Raw genomic sequence first — 15276 nt, 5'->3', positions numbered from 1 at the left:
GCCTTGATGAAGCCTGCTCTAGGCACTGACGCTAGGCCAGGATCCTGGGGCATACAAGTAGACTGAGCAAGCCAGGAAGCAACAAGGCTCTACCATCATCTCTGCTTCCCTCAGTGATGAGCTGTAGAGTGTGCACTGACATAAACCATTTCCTTCCGGGTTGTTTTTGGTCATGGTGTTTGTCGAAGCAAAAGAAACTACACTAGAGCACTCCCCTAAGGCTTTTCCAGGAACTGTGTTGTCTTCCAGAAGCTTGGAGCATTTGGTTAACTAGGATCCTGAGTGGATGCTTCATAGTCGGGGCTGGAGGGTCTGAGGGACTTCTGTCACTGTGCTGTTAGCACTGCGCAACTCTTGAGAACACAGCAAACAGCTGGGCTAGGGTTTTCCATTTCTTAGAATTCCAGAATAGTTTGAGGATAGATAGGTACAGAGAGATGATAAGATAGATGGGTGAATGGATTGACAGACAGACAGACAGACGAGAATAAGCTGAGCTGCTCATTCTCACTCCCAACTAGAGCACATCTGCCTTAGTTGCCTTCCTATTCCATGACTCAGAAAGCTTCCTCAGTGTCTCCACAGGCTCGGCACTCCATCTGCACCAAGCCTTCTGTCTGTTCCTGGTAGCAAACCTCCAGCTGTTCTGCTGTGAGGCCACACCTCCAGCTGTTCTGCTGTGAGGCCACACCTCCAGCTGTTCTGCTGTGAAGCCACACCTCCAGCTGTTCTGCTGTGATGCCTTATGACACTTGCTGCTGGCCAACCCATGGTTGCTGGGTTCTACACATGGTGAGCTTGGCATGCCCACATGGAACCTAGGCTCTCTTCTCCCAAGTGTGCTCAGAACCCCTGTTCTCCTCTTTTCAAGGTGAGGAGGGGGGAGTTCTTCTCTGGCATACACTTGGGAGCTTGGTTCCCAAAGCTTTCTGAGCATCAGTCTTTCTTGAATACACACTGCTCCATCTTACTCCCAGAAGTTCTGGGTGAGTGGGTTTGGACAAGGCACCTAGAATAACCACTACCCAAGAGGATTCTGGGATTGGGCCTAGCATCCTGCCCAGAAGACATCAGGACAGAATCTCTCTGCTGGGAAGCCTCTGGTCCTCACTAGGATAGTCTCGAGACAGGTCCTTAGTGAGTTGGTGGGGGTGGGGTGGGGGGCTGGATAATCACTCATTTTACCTGAAAGTTTCTTGGGTAGTGAGGAACCGATGGAACCTTCTGCCTGAGCCTGGGTCCCTAGAAGCAGTGCCTTCAGTGTACAGAAGATATGTTCAATGCCTTGTCCATGCCTGCTGTAGGTTACTCTCTAAAACCAGGGCCTGGGAATCTGCATTTCAGACACACCCTCTAGGTGAGGCCACTAAGTCCAACTTATTCTATATCCTAAAAGACAAGGGAATTACTGATCACAGAGTAAAAGCAGCATGTCCCCAGTCTAGCCTCTGAGGGTCCTTTGGGGACAATGGCCGCACCCAAGCACTCTGAGAACCCTGTGCCCAAAAGCTCTTGATCATCTGAGAGCCTGAGGCTGCCTGGGGCAGGCCTCTACAGTATTTGAAAAGGCATCAATTTAGAGCCCAGGGGAAATGGTCTGTCTTGACCAAATCAGGATGTAAGTTGAGCAAATTCCGGCCATGACACAAACCTCCGATCTCCATCTTCCCTTGCAGGCAAAGGTCAGACACAAGACCAGGACCCACATGTACAAACAGAATCCCATTTTATTAGCAGTTAGTTCAAGATTGTACATTAACGGAGGAAAGTTCCCACATTTAACACAACCCAAAACGGCTGGTTCAAGAGCCCTCTTCAGGTGAGCTGGGTAGCATGCCCTCTGCGACCCCTTCCCACCCCTGCAGGGAAGGAAACCTCTGCCTGCTTCCCACACGTGCCCCCCACCCACTCAGTTGGCCCTCTTCTCTCCCCAGGAAATAACATGAATTTCATGCACAAATTACAAAAAGAGCCCTCTTGCCCATAAGAAAAGCTAGCTCAGTCATAGAAAACCCTTTCCTCTGGGATCCTCCTCCAGGCCAGGGAGAGAGGCTGAGGGGGCTTCTTAGGTGAAACATTGCAGGGAGTCTCCCCTGGCCTTCCTGCTGGCCCTCAGCCATTGCCCGGCTACTCAGAGCTGGCAAGGGCATCAAGCCCACAGCCAGACAACCCTAACCCCAGCACTGCATGGAAGGCCTGAGGAGGGGTGAGGACAGACACCTAGCCTCAGATCACACAGAGCATGGCTGTCTCTTGCATGGCTGTGAAAACCCTTGCTGAAGCCTCCATCTCCTCATTTTATGGAGGGGACGCTGAGGCCTTGGGAGGAAGACTGTCATGTGACCGTCACGTGGCCACCTACTATGCCCAGTGCTCTTCTCCATCTAGGCCCTCCCTGTCATAGCTTGAGGTCTTACTTATCTCTGCTCCAGTGCACACTGACCATCTAGAGAATGAAGACCCCAGAACCACGGAAGAGAAGCAGGGAAACCAAAACAAAGAAAAGGAAAGAGATGGAGAAAGACAAACGCTGCACTTAGTATGGGGCAGCCCGGCTCCTCTGAGCTGTGCACATTTCTTCTGACAACTCAGGGCTCAGCCTGGACCCCCAGGGTCAGTCTAGCAGGCCATCCCAACCCACAGAGCCCTCAACCCCTACCCAAGGTGATGTTGCCTCTTCGGGGAGACCCTTCCTCTCCCCCAAGCTGGTTTGGTCCTCACTTAGGGGGCAGTGGAAGGAAGCACACTATAGGTGAGAGGAAATGCCACATCGGCACAAGAAGAAACAGTACCCTTGAAAGCATGTGGGCTAAAGGAGGAAAAATCAGATGTGGAATGTGGGTCTTCTATATGACGACACACCCTCTGGCCTTAAAAATACCATTTGGAGGATGGGAGAAGTAGCACACACATTTAATGCCAGAATTCGGGAGGCAGAGGCAAGTGGATCTCCAAGTTCGAAGCCAGCCTGGCTCACATAACATTTTCCAGGACAGCTAGATTTACAAGATGAGACCATGTCTCAAAAACACAAACAAAATACCATTTTGAACTGGGCCTGGTAAGTGCAGACATTTAATCTCAGCTTTTGAGAGTCAAGTGGATCTCTATGAGTTCCAGGGCTAGCCTGGTCTATATAACAAATTCCAGGCTAGCCAGGGCTATATAATGAGACCTTGTCTCAAACAAACAAAAACCAAACTTTTTTTTTTTTTTTAAATCAAATGGGCAGAAGGAAAACTTTTTAGCTTTCAAAGGAACTTTTTAATAAAATACAATGAATGTTCTTGCCCTGACTGGATCCAATACTAAAACCAAGTATAATGGGGGCTTGGGGGACAACTTTAGGTACAGACTGGACAGCGGCTGTTAGTGGGCCAGGACTACTGTCTTGGCTGTGGCACTGGCTGGTTTGGTAGAAGGCCCTACCTCTTAGGGCAACACTAGGGATAAACAGTCTCATGATACTGCAACTTTAAAACACACTTACATGTAGAGAGAGGGAAAACAAACTGACAAATGCTAATGTCCTTCAGTCTAGAAGAAGGGTGGCTGGCAGTCACAGCCCAACCGTGAGACAGTTCTGAGCTTGCTCTTGCCACTAACACACCAGGAGGCTCGAGGGCGGGACGGGCCAGCACTTTTCCTCCTCTGGAAATGAGCAGACTCAGAAGCACCCACTGCTCATACATGAGGGTTTGAAAGGTCCATTTTAGCTTCGTCTTCATCCCCTGTGCTCTCCGAGGTGCCTGCCCTGTAGAAAGCTCTAGAACCTGGAATGAATGAGGCAGCTGCAGGTGAGCTGCACCCATAAGGCAAAGGCTGTTAGTAGAGACTGCAGAAGGGACAGAGGGCCTGGACGACTGAAGTCATTTCCCTCGAACTTATTTTTTGTGTTTTTCCAAATGTTTCTAGTCAATCTGTGGACATTCCCCTGCTCTGCCAGGGTCTCAAACCTGCTTCCACAGGAGGCCAGAGACTAACAGATCTGCTTGCTATACCAAGGCCACTCCAACTATCCTAACTCAGCTCTCACAGGGTCTCATACAGAGAGTAGCTTTCAGAATACAGGAGCTATCAAAACTGACATCTGGGAAATGAGGCTAAGGGCATGCACTCTGACCTAACCCTGAGTCTGATTCTAGCTTGCTGGCAGGGCATTTGAGCATATCACATAGCCACTGTGTAGTGACTAGGATCCACAGGTTCCAAGACCCCAGTGAGAAACGATGTGACATGGCTCTCTGCACACCACAACCATGCATGCAGGTCCCTCTGAGCATCCCACACTCTCCACCACAGTGGCAAACTCCAAGAGAATAGCTCATGATGACGACTGCCCAGCTAGCGGGATGGATGGACTCTGGAAACAAGAGAACACATCAGGGAAAGTGCAGGTCTTGGAAGGGAAGGCTCAAAGGCACCTGGCTGGGAAAGAGTGGTTTGTCCCCATGTCCCGGAATGAACACAGCTATGTGACTAAGGGAAGACAGAACCTGGAACACAGTAGGGTCCCGAAGGCAGGCTCAGAGGCAGTGTGGTACTGGAAGAGCACGGGCTCTGAATCGGGGGCCTGAATTTAACGCTTGGCATTGCTTCTAACAGCTCTGTGATGTTGACCAAGGCCACCTCCCATTCCTGGACCCACTTTGTGCCCATCTTGGGACCCTTCCATGCCCAGGATGCCAGAATGGATGCTGGTGGACACTGGACTGGCAGTTGAAGGGATGCATAGGTTGGGGAAGCAGGAAGAGGAAACCCAACCTCAGTCACTTCACATTGTTAAAAGGGGGACAGAAACAGAATCCAAACAGAGAAGAGCCAAAGACCCTGTGTCTGCAGGGACTGGAGACAGTTCTGTGGGTCCCTGTGGACACCTCACTCCAAGGCAGACCCCAACCTAGCACCATGTGACAGGGGAGGGAGAGGCCAGCTCAGGGCCCCAGGTCTCCCAGCCCAGGCCAGCCTTTCCCTGTGTCCCAAACACCCCACAGCCACTAGGCTTTGTAAAGCCATACTATTTTGGGAGAGTTGGTCTTCCCTTTCACCTTAGCATCTCTATTCCCTCCGCAGAAGAGAGAAGAGGGACCCTTCAAGACTTCGCCCTGAGGCCTGGCACTCACAGACACACTCACCCTTCCCTTCCACCTCATTCTCTAGCATTGAGATACAACATTCTTTGAGGCTAGGGCTTGCCACCATTGTGTATGACTGAATTAAAAACAAACCCAACCAAAAAAAATATAATATATATATATATACACATTATATATATATATATAAAACACAGTGCGACCCAGCACCCAGGGTATAAACTCTGGCACCAAGAAAAAAAAAACACAAAATATTAAAATACTTTAGCTTCTTAGTATTTGGGAGGTTAGGGGGTCTCTGGGAACCCTCAGCCACAGGTTGCCAGGCAAAGCAGTGGACAGTACTGCTTGCCGACTCTGCCATGGCTGCTGGGCCGAGACGGTGGCCATGAGACAATGTATGTACATGGGAGTATGAACACTGGCAGACTCCTGACTCGCCTCAGCCTTTACCACAGGAAACACCACATGTCACATCCAGGTGAGCAGGACAGGGCCAAGGCCCAGTGGCATGGCAGTGGCCTAGGGCCTAGAGAGACCGTGAGCACTAGGTGGATGCTGCAGGGACCAGAAAGTCCTTCCCCCACAGGGGAGATGAGACTTGATAGTGATAACCCAAATACAGAGTCGTATGTCCTCTCAAGATGGCCACCCTCACATTCTATCTCAAGAGTACATCTGGGTGCCCAGCTAAACCCTGGCAGGGCCTGGCTCAAACCCTCAGGGACATGCCCAGTCTTTCTCCCTCACTGGGTGAAAGGCCCAGCTGCACTCTTCTCCCTTACTGTCTGGAGGACAGAGAAATACGGCAGCTAATACTGAGGGGACACCTGCTGGAGCGGGGGGTGGTGTGACAAAGGACAGGACAGGAGTGGTAGAACACAGTGAGGGACAGGAGAGAGTCTCCAGGACTCCTCCTACCAGAAAATGACCTTCCACCAACAGGAAGTGCTCTCCCCAGGCAGGGAGGCTGCAAAGGAACGGAATGGACCTCTGGTACCACAGAGGTCCCACAGGCCACACATCCAGCAGCGGATGTTCTGAGGCGCTTGCAGACCTGCCTGGGCTTCCGGCCCTGATGGGCCTTAGCAGAGTATTGCTCGTTGCTTTTGGCTGGCTGGGCCCAGCATCCTTCTCGGCAGGTCAGTCTGGCTCAGTGTGAGGCAGGACATCCCTGCTAACACAAGCGTTCTGTCTGGCTGTGGTGGCCAAGGCTACCTGGTGTTCTGGAGGTCTTCCCGCAGCCAGGTGGGCAGTGTCTGGCCCATCTTATACAGCAGCTTAGAGAGCTCGATGTTGTGGTCCCGGTAGTAATCCTTTAGGAAGGATCTAGACTGTGATGAGAAGACAGCTCAGGTCAGGGGTGACATGCCAATATATGACCTCCTCCATAACACCACGTCCTGCCTGTCCTCTACAGAAGCCGCCAGACAAAATGCTCACACAGGTGGAGCACCAAAACACAATGCCCAAGGTCAAAACACATGGGGGAGAAGAGAGCATTCATCACAGATAGCGGCAAAGGGAAATCAAAACAAGATCAAGCTGTGACCTTCCCTGAACGTGCTTTCTTACAATGTACCCTGCAAGGGTGAGCCATCTCTCCCTTCCACAGGTTTAAATCCTGGGGTATGGCCCTTAACTCTACCCCTCTAGTCTAGAACCATACCCCTTCCTCAGAATGCCCAGTGCATGGGTGTGCACCCCTGCCTTAGACTCCGCTTCCTAGTGTGTGGAGGCCACACACATCTGCTTTATTCATGGCACCCACAGTGCCACCCATGCTAGAATTTATGAACACTCGTTTGATGACAACAACACTGACCACCAGAGCCCAACCCCTATTTCCTTCTCTAGAGAATGACTGCTGTATAAGAGTCCCAAGGCCACTGCCATAATCAAGGGTAAAGAGAAAAGGCCTCCCCAAATACAGGGCTCTCCCGCTCAGCCCACTGGCTTGGGACTATACCACACTTACATCCAAGTCCATCTCTGGATATTTCCGTCCCTTGCTTTTCCCCAGACACTTGGTTTTTCCTCCTTCAAGCAGTTGGCACCAAAATCCTTTCTTTGGGTCAAACCTGAAGAGGTTGGAAGCCTGTAGGTGAGTGATCTGCCCTTCCTCCTCAAGGCTACTCTTGTCCTAGTGTGTGTGGTCTTCTCCACTCACGCTGTGTGAATCTGCTGGCTGGCACATGCCATCTGTAGCTCGTGTTGGCTTGAGCACATGCCTTTCTCCCAGAAAAGGCACCTCGGTCCAGGACTAGCAGCTCGTTCCTGCTATAAGCCTGTGCACTCTTTCCAGTGCCACATAATCCCAGGAGACATTTTCTAAGCAATCCCTAACTTGATATAGGGTAGGGTTTTTTGTTTTGTGCTGAACCCCAAGATTTCTTTAACTCCCAAATTTCAAGATGGCAGCAGCCTCAAAGAGAACATGTGCTACATGTTGCCATGGAGCCGAGAGCACCATATACACTTTCTCGTTCAGTCCAGGCAATCCTCAGAAGCACAAGTTATTCTCCTTATCCCCACCTCCAGAATGACAAGTGGAGACTCCAAAACCCAGAGGATGCCGTGCCAAAAGTCACAGAACTCAGCAATGAAGAAAACCAAACAAAATGGTCCTACTTGGTCCTAACCAAATATCAGCAACAGAACAGCCTCCACTCAGGTGCTGTGGTTTCTTCCTGCCTCCATAAGAAATACCACCTTCCGTTTCAGCTCCAATATCCTTGACAGTGAGAAGGTAATACTCCCAAGAAAGCAGCCGATGAGGATAAGTGTATTCCCTTCTCCTGGGACCCCTCCTGGAATGCACATGCTACCTGTCTGCACAGCACTGGGAGGCAGCCTCCTCAGACCCAAGCCCGTGAAGCCTAGGCTGACACTTACTGTGTAGCTCCCTCATTTAGACGAGAGCCCAGCTTGCACTGAAGAGGATGCTCCAAGGTGGAGAGCAGAGGAGCCACTGCTCCCTTCTCCTAAGGCCAAGGCTTTAATAACATGACTCAAGTCATCTAACACTCGCTTCTCTGCTAAAGAGTCATCATGAGGGAAGAACTGCATGTTTTCTTACTAACTTGAATCAACCCTTGGTCTCTCCCAGCCATTCAAGCCTTTGTTTCCTTGGCCCAGGCTCTGGGCCGGGGAAATCGCCCCATGAAAAGGCCAAGGCAACACTTACGCCAAGGTTTTATGGTAGTCAACAGTGCTGGTCACCCCGAGGAATTTCTGCACCGTGTCCATCACTTTGGCAGGTTCTGTTCGAAGCAGTTTGCCATCCAAGACCAGGATCTGGAGACAAGAAAGGGAAAAGCATTATCTGACTTGCTTTCATCCCAGTGGCAAAATGCCCATGCCCACTGCAGCAGGAATAGCCTGGCTGTAAACATAGGGCCCTGTGCATCCAGAATTCACCCCCTACTCCTCATCCTCTGTCAAGGGTATCCCTGCTCACTGCCAGCTCCCCATCTTACTCTCCCAGAATCGAGGCTGTCAGCAAAGCTGTCCCTGCTCCCCACATCCCTGCAATGCCCCTACTGAAGCCTCCTGCAAAGCCTGCAGCCCACGCTGTTCTCCTGCTCCAGATTTCAAGGCTTCTCTAAAGTCCTCCAGTGATCTAACCCTGCCAACCCTCCATTCAGGGTTCCCCTCCACCACCACACCCTAGCTCCTCCTCAGCCCTAATCCCCCACAGGGCTTTCCAGATCCCTTTAAATTAAAGCCACTCCTTTCTCCAAGATGCAGAGCAGGCAACTACCTGGTTGGCATGAAAGGCGCTGAGCCAGCGTTCAATATGAGTGGCATACCAGCCAGGGACCAGGCATCGGTTCTGGAGGGCACGCAGCTTTGAGGATGCATCAGGGCCAGCTGTGATCACCTCATGGAAGGTGTACTTTAGGGCCACTGGGTCATCATGGGCTCGCTGGTGCTGCAGGCAAGGGGAAAGGATAGGGACATCACAGGCTGAGCAGAAGCAAGTGGGTGGTCTAGGCTGAGGTTCTGCTTCTACCTCTCATTGCTCCTCAGGAAGTCATCAACCCCAGAGCCAAGTTCCATATCTTTGCATGGTAGGAGGTAACACTACATCAGCTTCCCAAACTACATCAGCTTCCCAAGTGCTCTTCATCGATACAGTCTCAGAGACCAGCAAGTACCAACATCAATGTGTCAACATGACATGTCTCTGTCTCTCTCTGTCTCTTTCTCTCTCTCTCTCCTCTCTCTTCCCCCTCTCTGTCTTAAGACAGTCTTACACAGTCCATGCTGGCAGTCCATGGTCCAGTGACCTTGAACTTCTAATTCAGTGCTAAGATTATAGGCATGTGATCTACATCTAGTTTTGTGCAGTGAGAGATCACATCCAGAGCCTTGAGCATCTAGGCAAACATTCTACCAACTGAGCCCCAGCCCCAGCCCTCATATTTCCTTCTTACAACAATTTACTAAAACCCGAATAACAAGAAAACCTCTATAAAATGGGAAATTAGAGTCAGTTGCTACAAATAGAAAATATCTATTGATAAATAAATATAATTCCCAAATATCAGCTACATGGAAATACTAGATCCAAGCCCTGCAGTGAAAGTGCCCTGTCCTTGCTGAAAGAGTGCTACCTCTTAGAAAGGACAAGAAAGTCCTTGATAGACATTGGATGGACTGACAGATTCACAGAAGGGGAAATTCCAGGTTGACCAACCTGTAACGCTGTAAGCCATCAATCAGCAGATCTCAGAGGTCAGAGGCCAAGGACTTGCCCATGCTAACTGACTCTGCTCACCACTGACGATCATACACAGCTCAGGGCAGGGCAGGCTGGGTAATAATGTATATACATATATGCAATGATAACCTCTGTTCTTCCTGACTCTTTTTAAAGACAGACAGTTCCCTTCCTCTCCTCCCAGAATGGAGCAGCCTCTTTCTCCTGACAGCACCTACTCCCCTGATCATAGACAGGAGAGAGAATGAGGCCATCTGTGATGGTGAATCTTGGTTGTCAACTTAATATAATCAATAATCAACTAACACCTAAGCCACAGGGATACTCAAGGGATCTTCTTCATGAGGTTATCTGAGGTGGAAAGACCTGGTGGGTCTCCTGGTGGGTAGAAAGAAGGGGAGGCTTCTGAATGTCTGTCTTGACTCTCACTGGCATGTTTATCTACTGTTACTATAGTTGTGGTCCTTCCCTTATATCAGAATTCAACTTCTTCCAGCTTCCAAATGTCAAGTGAAGACCAGCAGCTCTCCATGAATCCTGCAGGCCTTCAGTGACAGACTGGGATTGCTGAGTTCTCAGCCACTCCAGTGTGAAACAGTCACTACTAGATTACGCAGACTAGACTCTTCAGACTCTAAGCCAATCCAATAGGTTCTGTTCCTTTACAGACCTCTACTACACTGCCACATGAAACCTATGTAAAGAACACACACATACACACACATACACACATACACCCTTGTCTGCTTTCTAGAAAACTGTTGTGGAGTTCAAGACCCACAACAAGCTGTTTTATCTCTGGTACCAGACCCCACTGACTGGACCCACAGAGCCCCCTCAGTCCCTACATGTCCCCATATGAGCAGCCCTCTGGCCATGCCTGCCTTGCTGGAGCAGGTGAACACACAGAGGAAAGCGAAGCTGCTTGCTGCACTCTGGCATTCCCATAACAACAAAGACCCCAGGAAAGGCAAGACAACGTATAAACCAGCATCCTGGAGAATGAGAAAAAAAGGGCTCCCTACTACCACAGCTAAGAATGGGAGTTCTGAGGGACCAGGAAAGAAGAGACAAGCCTTGAACACTACACAGGATTTGCAAGGCCCCAGGAAGCAGCCACTACAGCATTAGGTGAGAAGATTCAGAAGGTGGCAGAGCCACTGTGAGTGGCTAGGAGGAAAGAAACCTCCCCAGCCAGGACAGCATGTACCTCTCAGGTAACCACAGGCTGAGGCCCAGGTGTTCCGAAGCAGGAAGGTCAGACCCAGTGTGATGGCCTGATGCAGATGGCCAGGAAGTAGCCTCAGGCACCAGGGTCACTCCATCACAGTGCCTGGCAGTGTTGCATACTCCCAAGAAAGAGTGAGAAGACAGGAGAGGGAAACCCCCTTCTAGCCCCATGCCAGGGTGAGAAGTGTCTGTGAGCCCAGTGGAGTGCACGGAGAAGTCAAGCCAGGCAGAGACTCAGGAAACTGGAACATACACACCAGGAATGGCAACAAGAAGGCTTCTGTCTGGACCTCACACTGCAGGCCAGGTGGGAGCTGCCTTCTCAGACAGTCACTACTAGACCACCGCAGACTACGCAGATGATCCCCCTAGGAGGGATTCATCCCACCCTGGGTCCCCACTCCAAGCTACCCATCAAGGGTAGGAAACCACAACAAGCATAAACTAGACGGCTGCTTCTGGAATCTACATCTACTCACCCTCTGCTCTTATGTCTATCGGAGTCCAAGGCAGGAAGCATGTGAAGCCTAGAGAGGGCAGGTAGATCGATGGTGGCTGACAGTCAACATCAATCTGCCTGGCACCACTACCAGACCAGAAGCACCACAGAGGCAAGACCATTCTCAGCCATCACACCGCAGGCAATGCACCCAGGGCCCAACACGGTGCTTCTCGATCAGTGCTGCCTGAGTAAACACACAGAGCCACACCCTGCTCAGGGACTCAGCCCAGCCCACTCACCTGGTACCAAGAGTAAGCCCGGTCGGCTGGATTGATGAGGATGGTGAGAATCTTGGCCTTGGGCAACAGGGCAGCTGCCCGCCGTGGTGCCACTTCTGAGTCAAAGTAGTTGGCACTTTTCTCAAAGTAGAAATCAGAGGTGGTGTTGGAGGGAATCGGGAAGAACTCCATGTACCTGCAGGAAGCCCAGAGACAGGGCTCAAGACCAAAGTCTCACAAGCCAGAGGACACCAGAAATACAGTGTGATAGGGTGACTGATGGTCACTGTAGGTGGACTTTCCTCAAAAATCAAGCAAGGCATGCTACACTGCCCTAGCCAGCAAGGACTTAGCTCTGAAGGGGACTCTGGGAGAAACTGCCCCTTGGCAGTCTCCTATTCCAAAGTCGCTTCTTTTCAGTGAGTGTCATGGAGTCGGAACTCTGGAGATTCTAAAAAGTGTGATGTGGGCTGTAGGAGAGAAGACTCTGCAGCTCCACAGACGACCTGCTAGCCCTGACTCCTCTGTCTCTCGGGACAAGCTAGGCTCAGAATGACTCCCATCCAGGAAGGACAAGTCCAGGAAGAGGGATGTCCTCCACTTCTGGGCTTATGACAGTGTTTCCCAGTTACCTTCTGCCACCCAGAGCGCTCACTCTGGACCACTATGGATGGCCTAACTTTCCATTAATGCCCCACCTCCCACCCAAACAGTACCGATCATCTTGGCAATACCAAAAAGGAAACAAAGCACACCCTAATTAAAAAGTACATACTTCTTCAGTGGTTCACAGGACCTCTAAACAGAGCCCTCGGACCTACCAGTCCTTCATGCCTCATCCCAGACCTACCTACAAAACCAAAGTCTTGGGAATGGCATCAAGAAGTCAGCCTCTCTTATTTTAGACTGACTTTCTTCATCTGTAATACCTGACCCAAGAAAGCTCATAAAACAGAAGACTCATTTCCTAAGCTTGGAGTGTGCAGTAACAATACCCAACTCCTTAACCTTCCTGGCAGCACTACCTCCACAGTTGCCCACTACCTACATGTGAGTGTACAGCTGGGTACCCTGCAACCCAGGCAGAAGGGGGGTGTATTGCTGCAAGGACAGTTTATCCACATTTCCTCTCTTTAAACACACTGACTTGCACTAACACATCTGGCCACAAGGCTTTAGGTATGAGGATACACTTGTTAAAAATATAGACTGAAGGATGGATAAACATGGCCATATGATATGGCAAATGAAAGAAAATAACGTGGAAAAAATAGCAAAAGGCAAACACAGGGCCATACTCCCTGCACCCTGGTAGCCCATTAACTTTGTGTCACAATGGAGCATGTCCTCACAGGCTTATAAAAGAAAGGACAGGGAAAAAACCCCTTCACAGTGCCTTCTTTGGAAGTTCTGATGGGAAGTGGGATTCTACCGTGCCCAGAGAATCCTAGAAGCCCACAAGGACTCCTTTCCCTGCAGCTGGCTACACAGAAATGGGCAGTAAGAACGCCTGAATTTTCACCCTGCTGCCACTTGTCACAGAGGTGTAACCCATACTCCTTGAGGACTCTGTGGCAGTCAGGGAGGGGCTGGCAGCTATCTCTGACCCTGGGCAAAGGGCCTCCTCATCCAGTGTTCTGTTTGTCATGACACTGTTGCACCATGACTCAACAGTCACTGTGCCTTGTCCCTGTTTACAGGAATTTCAGCTGAGTGTGAGCAAGCCCCAGCTGCTTCCTGCTGTGGCCACAGTGGTCACTCCAGCTGGCTCCATGATGGCCTCCCTGTCTGGCTGGGGACAGAAGGCTACTTACCAGTCGATGCCTTTGTGATAGTTGTGGCCATTAAAAAACTGGATTTCCTCAAAGGTCTCAGAGCTGGGGTAGTTGCTGCTGAGGTCCGGGTGCATGCCCAGGAACAGGTAGAGGGCCGTGGTGCCTATGAGAGGAGAGGGCAGCTGAGACCTCAGCCCGACCCCAACAACAAGGCAAGAACAGGTTCTAGACCTGTCTTCCATATTTGCTGGGAGGGCCTGGGAAAACCCCTTCCCGTCTGGAGTCTTAGTTCTCCCATGAGTATAATAAAGGATGCCCTAAGTGCAGGCTGTGAGGTCTACACACAGTCATGTCCTATAACCTTCCAGATACCATTAATCTATTATAGCATTCTTCACCACCAAACAAGAACTTGAACTCAGAGTCTTTCTCGCCACTACACTCCAAGCCCAGTTAATTGTTGTCCCCTCAGAATCTCAGCACTAGGTGCTTCCTGCTGGTCTTTTCTAGCTCTGAGCCTCTGTCCACAGGGAACCTTGGCACAGCCCGGGGATGAGGAGCACCAACCCTCCCGGTCTGTCCGTGGGAAGCTCTTCTTCTCTTTACTCTATTGCTGCCTTTGTTTGCTGGCTTTACTTTTTGATGGTGCTCTGTTATGTAACTCAGGCTACTTCAAACGCATGGTCCTCCCGCCTCAGCTGTGACACCATGCCTGTCCAACATCAAAATCTCCAGAAGCCAGGAAGCCCAGGTCCGCTATCCCTTCTTGCTGGTGCCTTCCTGTCATGGTCCCTTCCTCCTCTTTTAGAGGACCTTTCTTCATTCTCTGGGTGTCTGTGCAGCCAGCACACCTAGAGAGACTGACGTTTGGTGATAATCAATATAAGCTTCAGGGTCATAGAAGTCAGGTCTTAAGAGCTGGAACCATCACTTCCCAACTATGTTACAGAAAGTCTCTTAACTTCTGGCGGCCTCTGCTCTTGTCTATAAAAAAGGAATACCTATCTATCTTTACAGAACTGAGTGGACGGCAAATGCTTAGCATTCTCGTCTGCCAGTGCTTCTGACAGACATGACTAATTGATCACAGTCCACTTTGCACTGACCCAGTTTTGTCTGGCACTGATCAAATTTGTGGAGTAGGTGATCTAGGGATCCTTCCTGGCTTGTCTCAGAGACTCCTAGGAGGGCATAGGGGGTGTTTTCTGAGGCTACTGTGATTCAAAATAAATGCTACGTCTCCTCTGCTTTCTACCCCCTCAGAGACAGACAATTCATATTTGCTCCCATGTTGCTTCCATTTCTGGTAAGAGGAAACAATATTTAAGATTGAGACCTAAGCAAGACGGTCTCCAGAATTCTGTGGCTGAGATAACAGGAAGTGGGGAAAGCTGGGTCAAGGGTCGAGAGACCTGCCTGTTTTCTGGGGGCCAATGATGAGAAGCTTTGGGAAGCGGTCACATGTCTTCTCCTTAGACCAGATGTCTTTGTGCCGTTTGTCCTCACAGGGATCCTAAAACAGCAATGGAAAAAATGTGAGGGAGGCCTAAGGCCTATGAGTGAACCCCTCCACATGTGGGCCTGTCTGTCTGTCTGTCTGTCTGTCTGTTTGTTTGTTTTAAATCAGAGTCTCATTATAGAAACCTAGCTGGCCTAGAAGTCATTCTGCAGACCAGCCTGGACTCAGACTCAAAGATCTACCTGACTCTGCCCCCAAGTGCTGATATTAAAG

The 15276-nt window shown here is 50.3% G+C and overlaps 1 protein-coding gene across 12 annotated transcripts in view; it reads right to left on the bottom strand.

Moving 5' to 3' along the window:
- Positions 1 to 1709: 1709 nt before the first annotated feature.
- Ndst1 (N-deacetylase and N-sulfotransferase 1) overlaps positions 1710 to 15276 on the bottom strand; it is a 61587-nt gene continuing 48020 nt past the window's right edge. For all 12 annotated transcript variants that reach the window (XM_076912586.1, XM_076912587.1, XM_076912589.1 and 9 more), the window contains 7 exons: positions 14961 to 15057; positions 13584 to 13707; positions 11791 to 11965; positions 8857 to 9027; positions 8281 to 8390; positions 7072 to 7174; positions 1710 to 6427 (listed from right to left, as the gene is read on the bottom strand). In XM_076912586.1, the coding sequence (XP_076768701.1) occupies positions 6308 to 6427; positions 7072 to 7174; positions 8281 to 8390; positions 8857 to 9027; positions 11791 to 11965; positions 13584 to 13707; positions 14961 to 15057 (900 nt within the window). In that variant the 3' untranslated portion in view covers positions 1710 to 6307. The remainder of the gene's footprint in view (positions 6428 to 7071; positions 7175 to 8280; positions 8391 to 8856; positions 9028 to 11790; positions 11966 to 13583; positions 13708 to 14960; positions 15058 to 15276) is intronic.

Source organism: Arvicanthis niloticus, chromosome 14 (assembly GCF_011762505.2).
Source record: "Arvicanthis niloticus isolate mArvNil1 chromosome 14, mArvNil1.pat.X, whole genome shotgun sequence".
Lineage (NCBI taxonomy): Eukaryota > Metazoa > Chordata > Mammalia > Rodentia > Muridae > Arvicanthis > Arvicanthis niloticus.
Note: the sequence above shows the minus strand (reverse complement) of the source record. Positions and strands in the feature narration are given on the sequence as shown.